The sequence below is a fragment of the Hypanus sabinus genome, chromosome 10 (assembly GCF_030144855.1).
Source record: "Hypanus sabinus isolate sHypSab1 chromosome 10, sHypSab1.hap1, whole genome shotgun sequence".
Lineage (NCBI taxonomy): Eukaryota > Metazoa > Chordata > Chondrichthyes > Myliobatiformes > Dasyatidae > Hypanus > Hypanus sabinus.
Window position 1 is genome coordinate 148,365,808 of NC_082715.1, and position 18,288 is coordinate 148,384,095.

General features: G+C 38.8%; 1 protein-coding gene across 1 annotated transcript in view; it reads left to right on the forward strand.

Moving 5' to 3' along the window:
- Positions 1-18,288, forward strand: part of rsph14 (radial spoke head 14 homolog) — a 728,187-nt gene that overhangs the window by 16,939 nt on the left and 692,960 nt on the right. The window contains exons 2-3 of the mRNA XM_059983229.1: positions 1,527-1,629; positions 17,974-18,092. Of these exons, the coding sequence (XP_059839212.1) occupies positions 1,527-1,629; positions 17,974-18,092 (222 nt within the window). The remainder of the gene's footprint in view (positions 1-1,526; positions 1,630-17,973; positions 18,093-18,288) is intronic.

Consider the following 18,288-nt stretch of genomic DNA (forward strand, 5'->3'; position numbering starts at 1 on the left):
AATGAGAGGGGACTTGATAGAGGTCTACAAGATTATAAGAGGCATAGATAGGGCGGATAGTCAGTACCCGTTTCCCAGGGCACTAATAGCAAACAGCAGAGGGCATAAGTACAAAGTTAAGGGAGGGAAGTTTAGGGGAGACATCAGGGGTAAGTTTTTTACACAGAGGGCTGTGGGTGCCTGGAATGACTTGCCAGGGATGGTGGTGGAGGCTAAAACTTTAGGGGTATTTAAGAGCCTCTTGGACTGGCACATGGATGAAAGAAAAATGGAGGGTTATGGGGCAGTGTGGGTTTAGTACTTTTTTTTAAGGATTATATGGTTTGGCACAACATGGAGGGCTGAAGGGCCTGTATTGTGCTGTAGTGTTCTATGGTTCATATAAATAACTGTACTATGGCTACAACAGTATCATGTGAAAGGAATTGAATTGCTGTGGAATGACCCTGCTGATGGTTTTATCTTCTTGAAAATAGTATTGGCAATTGGCTGTGGTTATAATCTTCACAACTGATACATGTAAACAAATTTCTTCAACTAATACATTTACCTCATCGTTGGTAATTCCTTCGACATTGATGCAGCAGTGCCTGTCAGTACTGTACCATTTTTGTAATGACTATTCCCACAGTACAGTACACCAGGGTCAAGAAATGGATCTTGGTTTGGATCTGACCAGGCCCTACATGGTCAATAAGTATCCTTATCTTTGGATTACTGGTCCTGGGCCGAGTGGACTGTCAGAATGGTGTATGTGGCCTGAAGGGAGCCATCCCAGCTCAAGGTACAAATATCTATTGAAGCCCCTTTCAGGCCATTGTGATGGAGACTGTTGAGAAGTCCCTTCTTCTGCAAGATAATGGGATAGATTAACTTTATAATTGCTGTAATGGCATTATTGTTCTTGTTTAATTATTGTCAGGATATGTGTGGCATGTTCTTTGAACTATGCAAGTTCCAAAGGAGGGCTAAGAAAATATAAGTACTTCATGATCAAACTTTAGAAGGAATAGATAGCCTCTTGTTTTCATGTTATGTACCAGCAGTTGTGCCTCTGTAGTCTGTGGTTCATAACGATATTCAAGAATAATGTAATTTACTATCATCACATTATATATATATATATATATATTTGGGATATATAGAGCTATTTGCTGTACTTATCTGCGCAAGGAACATCCATAGTTGTTCAGACCCTGCCTCAAGACAATGAGAGTGTATTACTGTTTTGCTGAGTGTCTGACTTCATTCTAATTGGAAGACGTAAAAAGTACTAAGCTACTAAAATAGAATGGGCTCCTGTTAATTCACATTCAATTTAGAAACAAACAATGCAGCCTAATTCTCCATTTAATTTTATGTTTTATGGCTCTATGTTATTGAAATAGTGGGATTAGTGTTGCATCTGAAGCTTCTGCCTTATAAGAGTCAGAAAATTAGATAAATGTGCTTTAATGTTCCATATTTAAACATATGGATTTCAGTTCAGCTGGGAGGCTAATGTTGGATATTTTTGCTTTTTATAGGTTGCTTGGAGAACTTGAAGCTCTTGTTGAAAGATGAAGATGGTACTGTCCGCCAGAAGACCACAGAAATCTTCTACATTTTGGGGACCCACGCTATTGGAAGGTATGCGGAATTATTTTTAAAACAACTCAGAGGCTCTTTATGAGAATGGATGATGGAATTGGACCTATGTGTATTTTGTTGGGTAGTGCAAAAGCTACTCAGAATCTAAAATAGAGCAACACACACAAAATGCTGGAGGAACTCAGCATGCCAAGCAGCATCAAGTAAAAAAGTACAGTCAACGTACTTCAGCAGGACTTTTTCTCATAAATGCTGCCTGGCCTGCTGAGTTCCTCCAGCATTTTGTGTGCATTGCTCGGATTTCCAGCATCTGCAGATTTTCTCTTGTTTCTGAATCTGAAATTATGTTTGTGATGTGTATTCAAGGTTCTGACTTGAGGCTTGGAAACCAACATCATAGTAAAGATTAATGCCATTAATATTTTCTGGAATTGTAAAGAGCAGGCAGATTATGCTCTTAATCAGAATGCAAATGATGTATAGTTATTGTGCATCATAGTCCCTATAATCATTTAGTGGACTTTCCAAATTAACCCTAACAATACAATATCTAATATTTGCATTAAAAGACAAAAGATATATTCCCACAAATTGTGTTAAAAGGCAAAACACATTGTGCTTACTTCTTGGTTTAAATGAGGGATGTTTGGATTCCTGTGAGTAGCTTACTTATGTATTCATGGAGATATTTAAACATTGAGTTTTGCTTTGGTTTAAAATTGGTGGTCAAGAAACAGGCCAGTGAAGACAGGCAAAATTCAATTGCATTACTGGTAATTATTTTAAGATTTGATTGTGCCATCTAAATACTGACTCTTATAGCAGTTGTCTCAATTCCACATGTCAAGTATTTGATATAACATCCTCACTTTTGGTTATTTTCAAACTTATATATCCGATAGAGAGAATGTTGAATATTTCTGGCATTACATAATCCGTGATATTGATAATGTGTTGAGGTGGGATTAATGCTGTGTCAATAGGAGTAATACATCAGTCAGTTGCTGACAGATATCTGTACCTTTCTATAAGAATAACTGTTATCTGGTGGACCTGACTGCATTGTCTATAGCTATGAAGGATATCATTAACTTTTTAAAATTGTTTTGCCTTTAGTTATTGGCTGCAGAGACATATTGAAAATTAGAACCTATTGTATATGTTTATTTTCAATGAGCCCCACAATGACAATGGCCAGAATGTTTTGATACACCTCTCTGACTAAAATCTAACAGGTACAAAGAGACAGACAGGTGGTAGTCCAAACACCATCACAGCAATCAGGAGCTTTTGTAAATTGCAAGGGATTTTCTTGCATCATATAATCACAAAAGGCAACCATTTGGCCCATCATGTCAGTACTGGTTTTTGGGTAGTATAATTCAGCCAGTCCCAGTTCCCATTCTTTTCTCTTCGACCTGTAGATGATTTTCCCTTGTGTTTTATTTCCCATTTAAAAGCCTTGATTGATCCTGATTCCAACAGTCTTACAAGTAGCAGCTTCTAGATAGGAACCACTGTACATAAGAAAGTATTAGAAAGATACCGAGTATCTTTCTCGCATCATTGCAAATTTGTTCAATGGTGCTTGAACTGTCCACTAATAAGTAGTGCTATATCTGTTTATCTACCCTGATCTTGATATCGTATGTATTTCTTTATGAAAATGTCTCTCAAACTTCATTACTCCAAGGATCTTAGCCCTAGTTTCCTATGCAGCCTTATAGCTCATGCTTGGAAGTATTACTGTAAGTTTCACCTGCACACACTTAGGAGCTCCACATCTTTGCTAAGAAGTTATGATCTAAATTGGATGTAATGCTGTTGATGTTGTCTCACCAGTATTATTTTGGAAAGGAGACCCAGGAGATGCAGATTCTGGAATCTGGAGCTATAAAAAATCTGCTGGAGGAACTCAGTATCTGTGGTGATGGTGGTGGGGGTGGGTTGGCGGGGGGGGGGGAACGGGAGATACTAATTGTTGATGTTTTGGGTTAAAACTTTGCAATTGGCCTTTTTCTAGTTCATTATAAGATTGCAGCTTTTGTATCCTGTCACCGTTTATGAAGCTAAAGATTCCACATGTTTTACCAAGTGCTCTCTACATCTTGTTAGTTTCAAGAATATATACCTATAAAGCACATATACACCTAGAATTCTCTGTGGTGGCACATCCCTTAGAACTGTGCCACTTAGACTTTGTTGTCTCTCCTTGCTTTTTTCCTGTTGTTCTGCCAGACAATATATGTTTGTCCTCTTGTAACCTTTTAATATTGTTCTAGCTGTTTGCCATGCATAAATTTGGTGTCATCTCCAAAGTTTCAAATTTTACACTGAACACCCATGTCAAAATCATTAAAATATAGGAAATGAGTTGTTAACACTGATTTCTGAGTCGGTTTCTTCCTTCCTATAATGTGAAAACAATTATTTATCATGATTCTCTTGTTTTCTGACCTTGTTAATTTTCTAGCTGTGTTGCCTCTCACTCTTTAGTGTGCAAGTTTACGAAATAGCCTCTTGTATGTGTTATGTCAAGAGCCTTTTTTATGCATCAACTGTCTACCATTCTTCAACTTTATCTATAATGTCATCAACACGTTCAATCAGGTTAATCAATTATAGATTGCTATTAACAAATCCATGTGCCTTTCCTTTATTGGTTAAACCTTTTCCAAAGTATTTCTTAATTTTTTTTCTTAACGGTTGGTGAGCTTAGAAGCAGCCAAATGCTAAAGATCTGATATCTTGTGTTTAGAATTTTGAAGATGGATGCTCCTGTTATCTTCCAATGTTCTGTAGATTCTGAAATTCTTTCTGTGTGATGAAGAGCAAGAGAAAGTAAACAGGAACCAACGACCATTCTTTAATAAGGTTCCATGCAGGAGGCTCATTAATAGGATTATAGCTTAGGGAATTGTAAATTGGTTTATTATTGTCACATGAATTGAGGTCTGGTGAAAAAATTGTCTTGCATACCATCCTTACTGATCAATTATCGAACATGTGGCTGAGAAATTGGTGTAGGGGGCAGGGTTTCAGATTTCTAGATCACTCTTCTGTGGCAGGTAGGACCTGTACAAGAGAGATAGGTTACACCTGAACTACAAGGGGACGAATATACTTGCAGGGAGGTTTACTAGTGTTATTGGGGAGGGTTTAAACAAAATTTGCAGGGGGATGGGAACCAGAGTGCCAGAGTAGATAGTGGAACAGGAGTAAAAATAAATGATGTTAGTAGTTCATGCAAAGTCATAAATAGTAAGGTTGTGTGTGATGGTAACAATCTTCTGAGGTGTGTATATTTCAATGCAAGGAGTATTGTGGGAAAGGCAGATGAGCTGAGGGCCTGGATTGACACGTGGAATTATGACATCATAGCCATTACTGAAACTTGACTACAGGAGGGGCAGGACTGGAAGCTCAGTGTTCCAGGGTTCTGATGTTTCAGACGTGATAGAGGTAGAGGGATGAAGGGTGGGGGTGTGGCTTTGCTAGTCAGGGAAAATATTACAGCAGTGCTTTGGCAAGAAAGATTAGAGGGCTTGTCTACTGAGGCCATTATGGGTGGAGCTGAGAAACAGGAAAGGTATGACCACATTAATAGGGTTGTATTATAGACCACCCAACAGTCAGCGAGAATTGGAGGAGCAAATCTGCAGAGAGATTACAGACAACTGCAGGAGGCAGAAAGTTGTGATTGTAGGGGATTTTAATTTTCTACACATTGATTGGGACTCCCATACTGTTAAAGGTCTAGATGGGTTAGAGCAGGGGTGGGCAAACTTTTTGACTTGTGGGCCACAATGGGTTCTAAAAGTTGACAGGGGGGCCGGACCAGGAGCAGGTGGACGGAGTGTTTTGGTAATACACCTCATAAGAGAAAATAAAATATCATGGGATACGTAGAAAACATGTGCTTTAATTTCAATTGAAAATGAACAAATGCATTACAACAAAATATCTGTCTTTGAAGTCCCATGGTATTTAGCTATTTATTGAAATGACTTTTAAAACACTGAAAATTAAATGAATAAAATACAGCTTTTTTAAATAGTAACAGTTATTATTTTAAAGCACTGAAAATTCTGTTATCCTTCAAGATATTATCAACATCACTCTCCTCCTGCCTGTCTTTATTTCAAAAACGGTAGGAGATGCAGGTCTACTTATCCTGCTCCTTCTTATTCAATTGTCCCCTGTGCCAAAACTCAACAACGACCCTCACAATGTCAGAACAGTGAGAGCGCGCCAGTATGCGGAGCGTGTTATTTGATCTGGAGCGCATTTTTTATTTTGAGAACGTACGTGCACCTGCGCACTACTCATGTCCATCACTTAACAGAAATGACATGTAACATGTAAGGCTTATTGAAAAAAATATTTTCAAATGCATTTTTTACATAACACAACGAAGAAACTTATTTTTAATTTCAGTGGGAACAGTGTTGTTGGTCTCCCTTTTTAGCCAGCGCATCAAAGTCTGGATTTAGTTTTGTTGTGGCGATTCTCAGGATGGATCTGAGGTGTTGGTCAGTTAACTTGGATCTGTGGCTGGCTTTGTTGATGTTCATGATGCTGAACGCCTGTTCACACAAATAGGTCGAGCCGAACAAAGAGTAAAGCACAAATGTGGAGTAATATGCTGCACCTCAACAAAGGTCAATGTGTAGCGCTAAAATTACGACACAGAGTCGGTAACTGCAGTCGAAAAAAAACTTTATTCGAAATCCCCAGCCTCACTTTTAAACCTCCCTCAACTTGCACCCCCCCCCCCCCCCCACTGTGGCGCAGAGGCTCCAAAGCTCTGTGCTCTCAAATCCCTGCAGGCTACCTCCCTTAGCCGGAATGTTGGCTAATTGTGAGCCGGTTTGGATGTGCCAGGAAATGGGTCGCCACAAATGTATATAGAGTGCGTCATCTATTGGGAAAACGCCAGAATTGCGGGGAAAAAACGTTAACAAGGTTTATTAATATAATTTCATCAAGTTCTGCGGGCCGGATTAAAAAGCTTAACAGGCCGCATATGGCCCGCGGGCCATAGTTTGCCCATGCCTGGGTTAGAGTTTGTGAAATGTGTTCAGGAAAGTTTTCTAAATCAATATATAGATGTACCAACTGGGGGTGGGGTGGGGGATGCAATATTAGATCTCCTATTGGGAAATGAGTTAGGGCAGGTGACGGAAGTGTGTGTAGAGGAACACTTTGGTTTCAGTGATCATAACGTCATTAGTATCAACGTGATCATGGATAAAGGTAGATCTGGTCCTTGGGTTGAAGTTCTAAACTGGAAAAAGGCCAAATTTGAAGAAATGAGAAAGGATCTAAAAAGCGTAGATTGGGACAGGTTATTCTCTGGCAAGGATGTGATTGGTAGGTGGGAGGCCTTCAAAGGAGAAATTTTGAGAGTGCAGAGTTTGAATGTTCCTGTCCGGGTTAAAGGCAAAGTGAATAAGAATAAGGAATCTTGGTTATCAAGAGTTATTGGAACTCTGATAAAGAAGAAGAGAGAGATGTATAACATGTATAGGCAACAGGGAGGAAATAAGATGCTTGAGGCATATAAAAAGAGTAAGAAAATACTTAAGAAAGAAATCAGGAGGGTTAAAAGAAGACATGAGGTTGCTTAGGCAGTCAGGGTGAAGGATAATCCTAAGAGCTTCTACAGATATGTTAAGAGCAAAAGGATAGTAAGGGATAAAATTGATCCTCTTGAAGATCAGAGAGGTCGGCTATGTATGGAACCAAAAGAAATGGGAGAGATATTAAAAGGGTGTTTTGCATCTGTATTTACTAAGGAAAATGGAATGGAGTCTATGGAAATAAGGCAAACAAGTAGGGAGGTCATGGAACATACAGATTAAAGAGGAGAAGGTGCTTGCTGTCTTGAGGCAAATCAGAATAGATAAATCCCCAGGACCTGACAGGGTATTCCCTCGGACCTTGAAGGAGACTAGTGTTGAAATTGCAGGGGCCCTGGCAGAAATATTTAAAATGTCGATATCCACGGGTCAGGTGTCAGAGGATTGGAGGATAGTTCATGTTGTTCTGTTGTTTAAAAAAGACTCAAAAAGTAAGCTGGGAAATTATAGGCTGGTAAGTTTGACATCAGTAGTAGGTAAATTATTGGAAGGAATACTAAGAGATAGGATCTACAAGTACTTGGATTGACAGGGACTTATTAGAAACAGCATGGCTTTGTGCATGGTAGGTCATGTTTAACCAATCTATTAGAGTTTTTCGAGGAAGTTACCAGGAAAGTAGATGAAGGGAAGGCAGTGGATGTTGTATACATGGTCTTCAGTAAGGCCTTTGACAAGGTCCCGCATGGGAGGTTACTTAGGAAGATTCATTCGCTAGGTATACATGGAGAAGTAGTAAATTGGATTAGACATTGGCTCAATGGAAGAAGCCAGAGAGTCGTAGTGGAGAATTTCTACTCTGAGTGGAGGCTTGTGACTAGTGGTGTGCCACAGGGATCAGTGCTGGGTCCATTGTTATTTGTCATCTATATCAATGATCTGGATGATAATGTGGCAAATTGGATCAGCAAATTTGCTAATGATACAAAGATTGGAGGTGTAGTGGACAGTGAGGAAGGTTTTCAAAGCTTGCAGAGGGATTTGAACCAGTTGGAGGAATGGGCAGAAAAATGGCAGATGGAGTTTAATGCGGACAAGTGTGAGGTATTGCACTTCGGAAGGTCAAACCAAGGTAGAACATACAAGGTAAATGGTCAGACACTGAGGAATGCAGTAGAACAGAGGGATCTGGGAGTACAGATACATAATTCCCTAAAAGTGGTGTCACAAGTAGATAGGGTTATAAAGAGAGTTTTTGGTACATTGGCCTTTATAAGTCAAAGTATTGAGTATAAGAGTTGGAATGTAATGGTAAGGTTGTATAAGACATTGGTGTGAGACCAAATTTGGAGTATTGTTGCAGTTTTGGTCACCTAATTACAGGAAGGATATTAATAAGAATGAAAGAGTCCAGAGAAGGTTTACAAGGATGTTGTCGGGACTTGAGAAACCGAGTTACAGAGAAAGGTTGAATAGGTTAGGACTTTATTCCCTGGAGCGTAGGAGAATGAGGGGTGATTTGATAGAGGTGTATAAAATTATGATGGGTATAGATAGAGTGAATGCAGGCAGGCTTTTTCCACTGAGGCCAGGGGAGAAAAAAGCAGAGGTCATGGGTTAAGGGTGAAGGGGGAAAAGTTTAAAGGGAACATTAGGGGGGGGGGCTTCTTCACGCAGAGAGTGGTGGGAGTGTGGAATGAGCTGCCAGATGAAGTGGTGAATGCGGGCTCACCTTTGACATTTAAGAGAAACTTGGACAGGTAAATGGATGAGAGGGGTTTGGAGGGATATGACCCAGGTGCAGGTCAGTGGGACTAAGCAGAAAAATGGTTCGGCACAGCCAAGAAGGGCCAAAAGGCCTGTTTCTGTGCTGTAATGTTCTATGGTTCTACTTCATTCCAAAAGTGCATTGAGGTAGTACTGGATAAAACAATAAAATTCAGACTCAGATTCCGTTTATTGTGATTTAAAAACCACAAATGCAATGCAGTTAAAAAATGAGACAACATTCCTCCAGAATGATATCACAAAAACACATGACAAAACGGACTACACTAGAAAATCCACGTAACTTTTGGCAATCCCCAATCCAGTGTCTAGAGAGGCTGCTGTGTATTAATATTGCGCTACCATCTTAGCACGTTCCCTGGAAAGGAGCTCCAATCCCACCAGACAAACAAGACCAAAAACTAAAGCTGCAAGACCTACACAAAACCACATATATGCAACATATAGTTAAAACAGTGCAAACAATAGCATAAAAAACAGACCATGGGCACAGTAAAAATAGTCCAAAGATGTTGAAAGGCTATAAGTATTGACTCGTCATTCCACGCCGGCAGCAGAAGGGAATACCCCCGCTATGGAGTTCCACGGTGCCGCCTGACTCAGCCTTGCAGATGCAGCACACAATGAAAGTGCCGCCCGACTCAGCCTCGCAGATGCAGCACACACCGAAAGTGACCTGACCGCAGCGGACTCCGAGTCCGTCGAACCTCCGAGCCTCCGACTATCCCCTCTGGCACAGCTTCTCTGAACACCATCCTCTGCTGAGCGATTTAAGAACTCCCGCCAATGGCCATTGGCAATGCGACCCCGAGGACTGGGGGCCTGTTCTTCCCAGCAGAGACCTGGACCTCACAGCAGCAGTAGCAACGAAGAAGGTCTTCCTGGGGATTTTCAGATGTTCCTCCGTGCTCCCACGTCTGTTTTTCATCCAATTATGATTGTGCATGGCACTCCACTTCACAAATAACAGATAATCAGGTCTGGAGTGGCCGCTGCAAGCTGCGTCGCACCGCCATCTTGGATTTCATTTCATTGGATTTCTGAATCTGAATCTGAATCTGAATCAGAAAAGAGAAGAAGGCAGAATAAACTTTTATATTACAAAGTGCAGTGCAGATAGGCAGTAAGGTGCAAGGTCAGCCTTGTGAGGCTAAGAGTAAACCATTCAATTGTAATTGGTAGTAATATGCTGACATAGATTGAGAATTGGGTATTGGATAAAAAGCATGGAGTCATTCTCTGGTTAGTAAACTATGACTATGGGGCCAGCTTTACATGATCTGTATTGGTGATTTAACTAGGGCTAAATGTTATATTTATAAATTAATTAATGATACTAAACTAGGTGGGATTGTGCTTTCTGAAGTGGATGTAAAGAGACAACTGATTAGAAGAGCAGATTGTACTTCAGCCTTTAGAGTCACAAAGACGTAATACTGTAGAGCAGGGGTGTCAAACTCATTTTAGGTCACGGGCCGGATTGGGCAAAATGCAGCTTCATGTGGGCCGGATCAGTCGGGCGCGTGCGAACGCAGCTTTCAATGCCTCCATTTTTTCAGCCTGTTCTCATGTGTCTCAGTCTCTGCTATAACTACAAAGTGTTTCACTTCACAAATTCCGTTTCTTATGAAGAAGACTGCTGAGCAAGCATTATTTTTATGATTGGTATTAACTTACAATCATAGGCTTCATATCGCCGGGCCATTAATAATTAAAATAATCGATCTATCTAACATGATCTCGCGGGCCGGATATAATTGTACGCCGGGCCGGATATGGCCCGCGGGCCTTGAGTTTGACACCTATGCTGTAGAGCATAGAACTAGACCCTTCAGTCACCATATCTATGCCTACCATCATCTCTATCTATACCAATTCCACTTGTCTGTATTAATTTCATATCTCTACATACCTTACTTATTCAAGTACCTGTCCAGTTGCCTCTTAAATGATTTTTCTTTTTTAAACATAGAAACATAGAAAACCTACAGCACAATACAGCCCTTCGGCCCACAAAGTTGTGCGGAACATGTCCCTACCTTAGAAATTACTAGGCTTACCCATAGCTCTCTATTTTTCTAAGCTCCATGTACCTATTCAAAAATCTCTTAAGAGACCCTATCGTATCCGCCTCTACCACCGTTGCCGGCAGCCCAATCCATGCACTCACCACTCTCTGAGTAAAAACTGTATCCCTGACATCTCCTTTGTACCTACTCCCCAGCGCCTTAAACCGGTGTCCTGTTGTGGCAACCATTTCAGCCCTGGGAAAAAGCCTCTGACTATCCACATGATCAATGCCTCTCATTTCATTTTTCAATCTTTTTATTGATTTTCAGTAAAAAAAATACAAATCAGTGGAGAAGTTTAGCAAACAGATAATACAAAAGACATATAAACAGCAGTAAATAAAAGTATATATTGTCAAAATCAGATAGATATAATGTTACGCTGTTATATATACAATATAATCAAAACACCACAACTCCTCTTAACAAATCATAAAAAAAAAATTGGAAAATTTTATTTAATAAAAGGAAAAAAAAACCCTAAACTAATTTGGAACAAAAAAAAGAGGAAATAAAAGAAAAGAAAGATTGGGCAGTCCATTTGAGGATAAAATTAGAAGAAAAAGAAAGAGAGAAAACATCTTTCCAGTCACCTCCGAACCTTCACGGTTAAGGATTTTCCCGAAAGAGAATAAAGAAAAATAAATAAATAAAATAAATTAAATCATATGAAATTATTGAATAAAGGGTCGCCAGTCTTGCTCAAAATTAAAAGATATATCAAACGTCAGGCTTCTAATTTTCTCCAAGCTTAGACATGACATAACGGAGGAGAACCAATAAAAAATAGTAGGCGGATTAGAACCTCTCCTAGCCAGTGAAGTTGAAAAGGCTATCACATGCTGAGCAGAAGCAGATACTCTACCGACTTCCTCTGGAATAATCCCAAAAATTGCCATAAGTGAATTGGGTTGAACATCCACATCCATAACTTTAGATAGTATTCTAAACACATCCCTCCAAAAATTGTTTATACTTACACAGGACCAAACCATATGAGTTAGAGTAGCCACCTCTGTGTTACGCCTGTCACAAATAGGGATTATATTAGGAAAAATATGTGCCAATTTATGTACTATCTTAAACTGAATTAAGGAATGGCATGCACAGATAGATGAATTATTAACTAGATAATAAATTTTACTCCATTGATAATCTGAAAGTGCATTGAAGTTCTATTTCCCAAGTGCTTTGAACCCTATCATTAGGCCACATGCAAGCATTCATTAACTGTTTATAAATGATAGCTATTAATAGTTTTTGAAATGGTTTAAGCTGAAAAATAGCATAAGCCAAATTTGAAGAATAGGCAAAGGGATAATTGGGTAGAAAATCATGTAAAAAATTCCTAACCTGTAATTAACTAAAAAAATTGTGTATTAGAGATGTCATATTTATCCATTAACTGCGAAAAAGACATTAAACAATCCTGTAAGAACAAATCTAAAGAAGTTTTTATTCTCTTAGTTTTCCATGTTAAAAAATCCTTATCTAGAGTTGATGGTTTAAAATGTTACGAATTCCCGTAACTGGATCACTTACCAGCAAAGATAGAGAGGTCCGTTGAAGTCTGATGGTACTATTTTTAGAAGTATTTATTGATAAAGGGCACAAAAATAAGATTAATGCAAACATACAGATAATATACGTTGTCAATACTAAATCTAAGCGCGGTATAATAATAACCAATAAGAAATAGCTCTATCATTGTCTAGGGGTTACTGTATTGTCCGATGGAAAGATAACAGTCACTATCAGTTCGTTCAAGCTGCAGCGTAGTTGGGTTTAAAAGTGATGCGGTTTAAATTTGCCCCAGGTCTTTTATGATGCCAATCCATTAAGTCAGGGGAGCAGGCTTCCCCGTTGGTAGCTAAAAGCTGTTTTCCGTGGTTCCAGCCACCAATTCCAGCCACGGAATCGAATGCCCGTGGCTTCCTTCAGATGACTTCCTGCTGTTACATGGTCGCTTAACGTTTCTTCTGGTGCGTCTGAGGGACTGTTCCTACAGACCCTCTTTTATCCTGACTCGCAGGGTCGTAGATGTCAATCAGGTTGGGGGTGTGCACTCTCTCCCTCAACCAGCCCACTTTGCCTGAAGGCGTTCACATAGTATAGTAGCTCTATCCACAAATTGGTCTCCAAGAGACAACGGCCAGGTCCCATAGCTTTACATTGCTGGGGAAATGAGCCAGCCTGCACGTCTCTTTTCCCATTTCCTGGGCCCCTTTTGACCCAACCCAACAGTAATCTTGCGATTCTCACAAAGGAGGGGGCTACAGATGTAACAAAAAAAATTTTAGAATAAATATTACTAGAGAGTAAAAAAATTATTTAATTCAAAACATCTACGAAACTGAAAACAGATTTTTAAAGTATGTTTAACATTAGGGTTGAGAGTTTGTCTACCTATTCAGGAGAACGAAAAAGGAAGTGGAGTTCCTAATAGAGAAGCTAAAGAAAACCCTGTTACCAAATTTTCCTCCAAATGTAACCATGGAGGGCGATCCTGGTTATCTATATCATAAATCTAAAAAGTAATATAATGAATATTAATTGCCCAATAATAAAATCTAAAGTTTGGTAAGACCAGTCCTCCATCTTTTTTTTATTTTTGCAATAAAAGTTTATTCACTCTGGAGCTTTTGTTATTCCAAATGTAAGACAAAATCATAGAATCTATTTTACCAAAAAATTTTTGGAACAAAAGAGGGAACTGCTTGAAATATATATTTATATATATATATATGTATATATATATAAATTTCAGTAAAATAACCATTTTTATAGCATTAATTCGACCTATCAATGACATCGACATACGTTGAGTATATTCAATTAGAGGGGAGAAATTAAACTTATATAGGTCTTTAAAATTTTTAGTAATTTTGATACCAAGGTAACTGAAATGGTTTTTAGCAATATTAAAAGGTATTAAAAGGTATAACGAAGCCTTATGTAATTTATCCCCTTCCTTAATACCCTGCACAGAATTAGAATCTATAAGAGCGATAGCAAGTGGTTCTAAAACCAAATTAAGTAATAAAGGACTAAAAGGACAACCATATAACCATATAACAACTACAGCACGGAAACAGGCCATCTCGGCCCTTCTAGTCCGTGCCGAACGCTTACTCTCACCCAGTCCCACTGACCTGCACTCAGCCTATAACCTTCCATTCCTTTCCTGTCCATATTCCTATCCAATTTTACTTTAAATGACAATACCGAACTTGCCTCTACCACTTATACTGGAAGCTTGTTCCACACAGCTACCACTTTCTGAGTAAAGAAATTCCCCCTCCTGTTACCTTTAAACTTTTGCCCCCTAACTCTCAACTCATGTCCCCTACTGTCAATGGAAAAAGCCTATCCACGTCAACTCTATCTATCCCCCTCATAATTTTAAATACTTCTGTCAAGTCCCTCCTCAACCTAACTTGTTCAATCTTTCCCTGTAACTTTGGTGCTTAAACCCAGGTAACATTCTAGTAAATCTTCTCTGTACTCTCTCTATTTTGTTGACATCTTTTTTATAATTCAGTGACCAGAACTGTACACAATGCTCCAACTTCGGCCTTATCAATGCCTTGTACAATTTTAACATTACATCCCAACTCCTATACTCAATGCTCTGATTTATAAAGGCCAGCATACCAAAAGCTTTCTTCCCCACCTATCCACATCAGATTCCACCTTCAGGGAACTATGCACCATTATTCCTAGATCACTCTGTTGTACTGCATTCTTTAATGCCCTACCATTTACCATGTATCTCCTATTTGGATTATTCCTACCAAAATGTAGCACCTCACACTTATCATCATTAAACTCCATCTGCCATCATTCAGCCCACTCTTCTAACTGGCCTCTCTGCAAGCTTTGAAAACCTTCTTCATTAACCACAATGTCACCTACCTTAGTATCATCTGCAGATTTACTAATCCAATTTACCACCCCATCATCCAGATCATTAATGTATATGATAAACAACATTGGACCCAATACAGATCCCTGAGGCACACCACTAATCACCGGCCTCCAACCTGACAAACAGTTATCCACCACTACTCTCTGGCATCTCCCATCTAGCCACTGTTGAATCCATTTTACTACTTCAATATTGATACCTAACGATTGAACCTTCCTAACTAACCTTCCGCGTGGAACTTTGTCAAAGGCCTTACTGAAGTCCATATAGACAATTTTCCTCGTAACCTCTTCAAAAAATTCAATAAGATTTGTCAAACATGACCTTCTGTGCACAAGTGCATGTTGACTGTTCTCAATCAGACCCTGTCTATCCAGATAATTATATATACCATCTCTAAGAAGGTATTGATGGTATCTCTAAGAACCTGATGGGTTCCTCTATATAATCTAAAATAAGGAGACTTTTGATTATTAGTTATAACCACAGCCACCAGGGCAGGGTAAATCAATTTAATCCGGGAAATAAATCCTGGGCCAAAATTAAACCTCTTCAAAACTTGTAATACTAAGGCCACTCCACCCTATCAAAGGCTTTCTCTGCATCCAGAGATACAATACATTCAGATTCTTTGACTGAGGGGGAATAAATGATATTTGATAATCTTTGAATATTAAAATGAGAGTACCTATTTTTAATAAATCCTGTTTGATCATTTGAGAAAACATTAGGCAAAATATTCTCAAGTCTATTAGCTAGAATCTTAGAGAGAATTTTAAAATCTACATTCAATAAAGAAATAGTTCTATACGATACACATTCCAGTAGGTCTTTTCCTTTTTTAGGAATCAATGAAATTAATGCCACATAAAAAGTTTTTGGAATGTTCCCAGAGGATATATTTTCATAAGAGAGTTATCTTGAAGGAATTCTCTGCCTTCATTTAAAACCAGAAGAATTGTGCTCTTTCACTGAGCAATGTTTGGGGGGCTTAGAGTAAATCATGGCTTAGCATTACATTCATTATACTGCATAAGCTCGATGTGCCTTAATAATTGATACCATTAGAAACATAGAAAACTACAGCACAATACAGGCCCTTTAGCCCACAGACATGTCTCAATCTTGGAAATTACTAGGCTTACCTACAGCCCTCTATTTGTCTAAGCTCCAAGTACCAATCTAAAAGCCTCGTAAAAGACCCTATCATATCCGCCACCACCACCGTTTCCGGCAGTCCATTCCACACACTCACCACTCTCTGAGTAAAAAACTTATCCCTGACATCTCCTCTGTACCTACTCCCCAGCACCTTAAACCTGTGTCCTCTTGTGGCAATCATTTCAGCCCTGGGAAATAGCATTGATCCACACGATCAATGCCTCTCATCATTTTATACATCTCTATGAGGTCACCTCTTATCCTCTGTCACTCCAAGGAGAAAAGGCCTAGTTCACTAAATCTATTCTCATAAGGCATGCTGTGCAATCCAGGCAACATACTTTTTAAGTCTCCTCTACACCCTTTCTATGGCTTCCGCATCTTTCCTGTAGTGAGGCGACCAGAACTGAGCACAGTACTCCAAGTGGGGTCAGACCAGGGTCCTATGTAGCTGCAACATTACCTATCGGCTCCTAAATTCAATTCCACAATTGATGAAGACCAATATACTGTATGTCCTCTTAACCACAGAGTCAACCTGAGCAGCTGTTTTGAGTGTCATTTCACCTATTCCCAGCAGCATTGTTCCAATTAGCTTGGATTTATTTAAAACTTTCCCTGATCTGAAGTCAGTATTCAAATTTCAGAGAGATTAGATGGAAGACCTTTAATCTTGAAAAGGCAAGTCTCCAGTTGCTCCACACAATGTTGCTTCCCAAATCTTGTATCAATATCAAGAGAAATATGAATTTTTCTTTTAAAGCAGATGCATACTGATAAGAATTATGGTCAGCACCTCGTATGCTGATTATCAGTTGTGGTTTGAGACTAAAGCAAATCTACCACTCTGCACTGAGTTTCCAATTCTACATTTGTTTGACTGTGCTTCCTGTAACTTTTATATAGACCTAAATTGACATCCTAATAACAGGAACCTCTCTGTGTATAACAGGAAGAGGTGCAGAGAAATATAATGAGAAACAGACCTTCCCCCTCCCCTTCCCCCTCCTCCCCATCAATCTACCAAATGTTATTTGCATTGAGCAATCCCAGAGGGTTTGGTGGAAATGAAGTTTAGATTGGGACAATGATCTCATGGTAGACTTTATTTTCTCACTTACTGCTGTTTTTCTGCCCCATTTTGGTTGGGATTGAAGAACATGATACTTGGCTTAAATATTCTATTTTGCTTTATTTGTTTTGAAGAAAAAGAGCAATGACAATGGGCCTGGAATATAATGACCATCTTGCCTTTCAAGTATAAAAGAAACAGATACAAATCACTTTTATGAGAATGTTTTCTTATTATAACCAATAAAATAGAATTTAGGTGTATCATGTTGTTGTTTATGAAACCAAACTGAAAACTATCAGAAAATAATCTGTTATTCAAAGTGCCATTAGTCCAGAAGTTGCGTTGTGCCTGAAATGTTGCGCAATAGACCAATGAATTTTTATTTTATCATGAGTTGTTATTATCATATTTAATATAATTATTTTTGATGAGCTATTGATGTGTGCAAGTAGTTTAATTACGTAAACAGTAGCTAGATAGATATCTGATGGATAGTGGAATCAAGGGATATCGGGACAAGGCAGGGACTGGGTATTGCTAGTGAATGATCAGCCATGATCTCAGACTCGAGGGGCCGAATGGTCTACTTCTGCACCTATTGTCTATTGTCTATTGTAAAGAAATACTACAAATCCATTTCCAAATATTAACTTTGTAAAATTTTAGCTAGTTGCCAAAATGTGTTTGCATTACTAACAAGAGCAAAACAGCTATCCTCATGATAGTATCATAGATTTATTGCAGCATGTTAATTTTTATTCATTTTTTTTTCTCCTATAGGTTTGCAATTATGGATCATGATGTAATTTTACCATTAGCTGATCTGCTCAATGATCCTGTGGACATTTGTCGTAGAAATATGCATTTAGCTCTAGAAATGCTCTCGGAGATTCCTGCAGGTAGGAAATTTTAATTTGGCAGAGTGAGAAAAAAAATGGTGTTTTGAGAAAACTAAAGGCATAAATGTTTTATGACTCAAACTGATGTCTTATTTTAGGATAATAGTGGTAAATTCTAGTGTTTGGAAAATAGAAATATTTCTAGTGTTGTCCTTTAAGAATAATTGGTGTTATTAATGTTATGAAATGAATAATC